This window comes from Lactuca serriola, chromosome 8, assembly GCF_051521515.1.
Source record: "Lactuca serriola cultivar US96UC23 chromosome 8, Lser_US96UC23_V15, whole genome shotgun sequence".
NCBI classification, from domain to species: Eukaryota; Viridiplantae; Streptophyta; class Magnoliopsida; order Asterales; family Asteraceae; genus Lactuca; species Lactuca serriola.
The window spans coordinates 79,919,654-79,925,037 of record NC_136415.1 but is presented as its reverse complement, the minus strand read 5'-3'; the positions used below and the strand labels follow the sequence as shown (position 1 = coordinate 79,925,037).

General features: G+C 32.6%; 1 protein-coding gene across 2 annotated transcripts; it reads right to left on the bottom strand.

The window, feature by feature from the left end:
- Positions 1-213: 213 nt before the first annotated feature.
- LOC145069498 (uncharacterized) lies at positions 214-2,584 on the bottom strand. 2 transcript variants are annotated; one of them, XM_079016429.1, is made up of 5 exons: positions 2,433-2,584; positions 1,600-1,653; positions 701-724; positions 567-609; positions 214-470 (listed from the first exon to the last, which is right to left on the bottom strand). In XM_079016429.1, the coding sequence occupies exons 1-5, from the start codon at positions 2,433-2,435 to the stop codon at positions 313-315; spliced, it is 282 nt and encodes a 93-aa protein (XP_078872555.1). In that variant the 5' UTR covers positions 2,436-2,584; the 3' UTR covers positions 214-312. The 2 variants fall into 2 exon arrangements, with proteins under 2 accessions (XP_078872555.1, XP_078872554.1); XM_079016428.1 differs by having other exon boundaries at positions 1,600-1,656; positions 2,433-2,577.
- Positions 2,585-5,384: the final 2,800 nt, after the last annotated feature.

Here is a 5,384-nt window from a genome sequence, read left to right as displayed (position 1 = left end):
ACCAAAAAGTTAAAACAGTGTAAAATATGAAGTCGGTTTTGACATGAATCATAGAAAATAGCCCTAGACAAGTTGAGTGAGTGAGAGAATGCGTAAAAGATGAAGTCGATTTTTCTTTTTCCAAAAGCATGGTATGGCAATTGGTATGTATATCTTAAACAGTATAGAACGAAATTAATTGTTAAGTAGAAAAAAAAAAAGCATAAGAACCAGTAGAGACAAACATTGAGCATAAAATGAGTAAAATATCATCAAACAAATACAGATATTAAGATCAAAACATAAGATTGTGTTGTGTCTTTCTTGATTCACTTATTCAGCAGAAGAAGGTTCTTCTGGTTTGGCATCAGGCTTCTTAGATGTAGACAATGGTGATGGTGAGGGAGAGCCTCCTCCTTCTGCCCCCATCTCTGTTCTAAGGTCGTTGATGCTCTGTTCCAGCTCATTTATGCGTTCTCCCATCTCATCAAGTGCATTCTCATCTCATTAAGGAAAATTTTCAGATAAAAAGATCCATTTCTAATTTTTATGATATTACTTCATTTTAAGCAAAAAAAAAAGGATATTTTTTGTAACAATTGAGTCGGACATGGTCTGAAATCTGCTTTGCTGTTAACACACAGACAATATTTCTGATAAGTTACAATATATAAATCTTCCCAAACACAAAAATAAAAATGGAGACATCCTAGTATCTTACCATCTGCTGAAGAAGGGTTTGAACCTGTAAAAATACACATGATAAATAAATAATCAGTCCATTTTCTTTTAACTTTTTCTTTCGATAACATAATTTTTTTTCTTTATCTATTATTCTAAGACGTGACAATATATTAGAGCAATATATTTTTTGAAAGCATATCTACCCTTAACTGTTTAACTTCACAAAGCCAAAAGTGTCTAGTTCATAAAACAAACCAATCATTTTTTTATGTTTTTGTTAGAAAAGTACTTGCATATTAAAAAAAAGATTGTCACAAAAACACATATGTTAAAATTTTATCATCATAAAATGTACTTCCCATTTCAAAAATGTTGGTAATGTTACATTGGATTGATTTTTAGAAAAAGTAAAGAAAAAAAAAAGCAAACAGACTATAAAAAAGAGAAGGCAAGAAGGGGGTATTTAAAAGAGAAAAAGCAGGAAGGATGGTAGGTGTAGAGGTTGATATTTGAAATTGTAAAACAATATTTTAAATTTAATTTTAACCGACCCCACTCAAAAAGAGTTTTATGAATCAGATTAATACATTGATTCATTTATTTGATGATTTGTTGATTCATATAAATGAAATCATATTTATGTCAAGACCTACAAATATACCTAACCACACATAAAAAAACAGGACTCTTGTGCACAATGCAACTCTAGATTCAAATTTTGTAATGCTTTATAGCAAAATCAGTCTTCTACAAACATTGAAGAACATCCATGCTATAGAAGGATATATACAAAAAATAGACCCAAAGTAAAAAGATATATCAAATAACCAAGCCCCAGTGTAAGCACAAGCATTTAATTGTTGATTGCAGATAAATATGACACTAAAAACATAAGCATATAAAGTATAGTAGAAGCAATAGATTCAACAAACTTACAAATTGTGTCATGTCTGCAGTGCTCTGCTTAGTATCTCCTGAATCTTGCCCATCCTGCTAACAAAAACAATTCAAGAGTTTTCAACCGAGTAAATGATTAAAACTGAAACTACGAGACATGATCTATTACAGAGATGAAAGCACATACACGCAATTTGAAATCTACACAATGTTTAAAACTTATAAAAAGAAAATCTGATATAATTTGTCACTGGATTTTCTTCACGGGCGTTCTAACTTCTAAGTTACTTAAGTACCATCAGTGGGGACAAAAAAAAGTACGAATTTGAAAGTTTAAGTCATTTGACATAAGAAATCAAAAGTTTCCTTTTCGAAGGGTTGGGTATCAAGTATACCGAAATGTGGTCTTAACCAAAGTTTTTTTCCCTCTGTAAGGCTAAAACATCGCATACTAAATCGCCTCTTATGGAGTATTCGGGAACTCCAAATACATGGCTTGGAATCACAGACGGAGTTAAATCGGTTCAAACTTTGAACTAACGGATCTCAAGATCCACATGCAGGATCTCGAATTCCAAACTCACAAATACTAATTTCCAGAGATGGACAGCCCTATATCTCCGCTCTACAATCAGATGCACATATAGCAGGATCACGTGAACTTAATAAACTTCACGATATGTTTGGAATTCATATCAATGGGTTCATGGTTTACAGACTCTCAAATCGGAGAAAACCTTCCGACTACATAAAGCCCTAACCTATATTATGCTGGTAAGCATCGCATGATGCAAAACGAAATCTCGAAAAGCAGCACTGAAACGGAGAACGACTGACGAAAAATAGGGAGAAGATAAAGAAAGTCTGCTTACCATAGTGTCGATTGAATGTGAATTGACAAGATGTAGTCTCCGCTTCTCGCTCGTCAATTTTCTTCTCTCTGACTGGTGAGTAGGGGTTTCTGTTATCGCGATCTCCTTTATCTATCGGAGAAATCGGGTCCCTACGACTTTTGAAATGACCATTTTGCCATGCGCTCCCGTCACAAAAATTCAAATTTTGAAATGATCATTAGAAAATAGAACGTGAAAAAATAAAATGGAAAGTTGGCCAAAACTTTAAATAAAAAAAGAAAAATTAAATAACTAAAAAAGTTACAAAAATGGTCAATGTGGTTTTTTATTTTCTCTAGTTAATGATCTAAATTTTAGAAGGTTTGGTCTTTCTTTTTTAACTTTTGTGTAATTTAGTTGTGTATTTGTCTATTTGGTTCAAAACTAGAAAGACTATTGTAGGGATGAGCATATGGACCGGGGAACCAGCCGGAATCGGAACCGGCACCAGAACCGGAAATCGACGGAACAGGTCGGGTCGGGACCGGGACGTTATTTTTGTAGATTTTTGGAACCGGGAACCGGTAGAACCGGCAAAAACCGGAACCGTATGATGCTATTTTTCAAGGAGCGGTTCCAACATTTGAAGACACGACAAGAACCGGTAGGAACCGGGAACCGGTAGAACCGTCGGGCCGGTTCGGTTCTTGATTTTGGCCGAAGCCGGTTCCCTGGTCCGGTCCGGTTCGGGCTGGTTCCGGCCAGTTCGGTCCTTTTGCTCATCCCTAGACTATTGTATCTTTTTGTAATTTATTATCATTTTTTTTAATATTTTACTATTATTAAATATATAATAGACCCACAACTTTATATTTTTTTTCTTAATTTTCTCTCTTTCACACATAGCCCCATCTAAAAACTCATTTCCCTAACTTTATTGTGTAACACCCCTTCACCCTCATTATCTCTCATACGAGGAACTTCTTCGTATCATTGTTTACACATTACTATTGGACATCAATCACTAAGTTACAGAACGTTCGCCATCCCTTTTATCCATGTATGTTTGTCGCTCCACACTATCGTTATGTTCGTCTGCTACTAAAAACATGCACTCGTACACACTTGCAATTGTTGTAAATTAATTTTATTGTTCGATTCACCTACACATAGAATAATTTATGAAATGGAAGATACAAAAAGGATGATGATAATCCTTATAATGTTTTTGAGATAGATTCTTAACAGGGGCTTAATACTTTATGATGATTTTAAAGATGATCCAGATGATAGAAACTTTATAGTGTCTGCGATTAAAAACTCCAAACTTAAAGATGATACCCTAACGAACAATGCATTACTAACCTTCATTGTATGATAATATATATATATATATATATATATATATATATATATATATATATATGCAAAGGTTCGTGTGAGACAAGGGGACAAGATCTGAATGGTTCATCTAACTAAATTTAAGGTTGAGATTGAATGAAATTAAATGATGATGATGGCGGTGACTTTTTTGTAAACACATGAAAGTTTGGGATTAATTAAGAACGTAAGGGGACAATAGTGTAACTTTGCTTTTTAACTGATCTGAAATCTCGATTCATACGCTTTCTCCGTCCTTTGCATGCAGAAAACCATATCCCCTGATGAACACTAAAAACCCTCATTTTTCATTGTCTGCCATCTCGATTAACAAATCAATTTTAAATCGCGATCATGTTTTCTTTCAACCTAGTGGTTCCTCTCGTTCTTTTTTCAACTTTGGGATTCATTTGATTCTGGTTGAAGAATCGATTTCAGAACTTGATTGAAGAACCCTAAAAATCCTATTGCTCAATGTCGTTCTGATTTTCGTCCTTGTGGTTTCGATTATGATTTTAATTCGCACATGCATTTTGTCTCTAAATATATCATTCTTGAATCAAGTTATCAATTTCTACCATTCTCGAGGCACATAAATAAAAAAGGCATCAAGCTTTGTTTCATCTCTCAATGATGTATAAATTGGATTCAAATTCTAGTTTTCATACAAAAGGTAAATAGTCATATATCATAAACATAGAACTAAACTATTTAATTTGTTTTGTCCTCTTTAATTAAGTTTTATGATCAATACCTTGTCTCATTCTGGATTTTGATTCTAATTAGGTTATGATTATGATTTGTATTTTGGTTATGGATAATAAATGTTGAGGTTGACCGATTATTATTTTGGTTATGATTATGATTAGTATACAAGTTATGCTTATGATTAATATCCTAGTACATGTGATAGATTTTGAGATTGATTGGTCTATATTTTATTAAGATGAATAAACAATGGTATAATTTCACCTCCAGGATTATCATTATAGTATCAGGATGCATGATTTCAATTTAATTTTGAGGTGTTTTTTTTATATTTTTCTTTTCATCTTGCTATAAGACCGAGTTTGGCATAATTAGATTTGGGGGCATGTTCTGGATCAAGCAAATTCTAAATCATTCTCTATCATAGGCTTTGATAAGTTGTTATTCTATTTGTTCTAATTTATGAAGTATTTTTCTGAAATTACTTACTATAGCATTGAACTTGTTTATTGCAACAAGGGTTAGTGGAATATTGACTTAGGGAGAGAAGGTTTTTTGCATAATAAAAAGCCTATAAAATTATGTTACATGTATACTACAAACTTTTGTACCCATACCATAAATAACCTCAAGATAATAATAATTGAAGAATCAAAAGAATGTAGAAAGGTTCATAAGGAGAATCATATTAAAATGACTGAGGGAAATGATAGATGCAAGAAACACATTTGAAGGATGTTGATAGAATTTCTAAATGGTTTTGAAGTCTTTTATTATGAATGTCATTTGACATATTTTTAGAATGACGAGGGAAAGAATAATTCATGTTTAATTTGATCACATTTTTCATATATACCCTTACTTATTCTTAGAATTTTACAAACTTTTGATGTTTATTATTAA

What these genes read in the sequence shown, in the direction of transcription:
- LOC145069498 (XM_079016428.1), bottom strand. An exon ending in CTGCAGACATGACACAATTT is followed by an intron (nt 725 to 1,599) that starts GTAAGTTTGTTG and finishes GTATTTTTACAG; the next exon opens with GTTCAAACCCTTCTTCAGCA. An exon ending in AAACCCTTCTTCAGCAGATG is followed by an intron (nt 610 to 700) that starts GTAAGATACTAG and finishes GTGTGTTAACAG; the next exon opens with CAAAGCAGATTTCAGACCAT.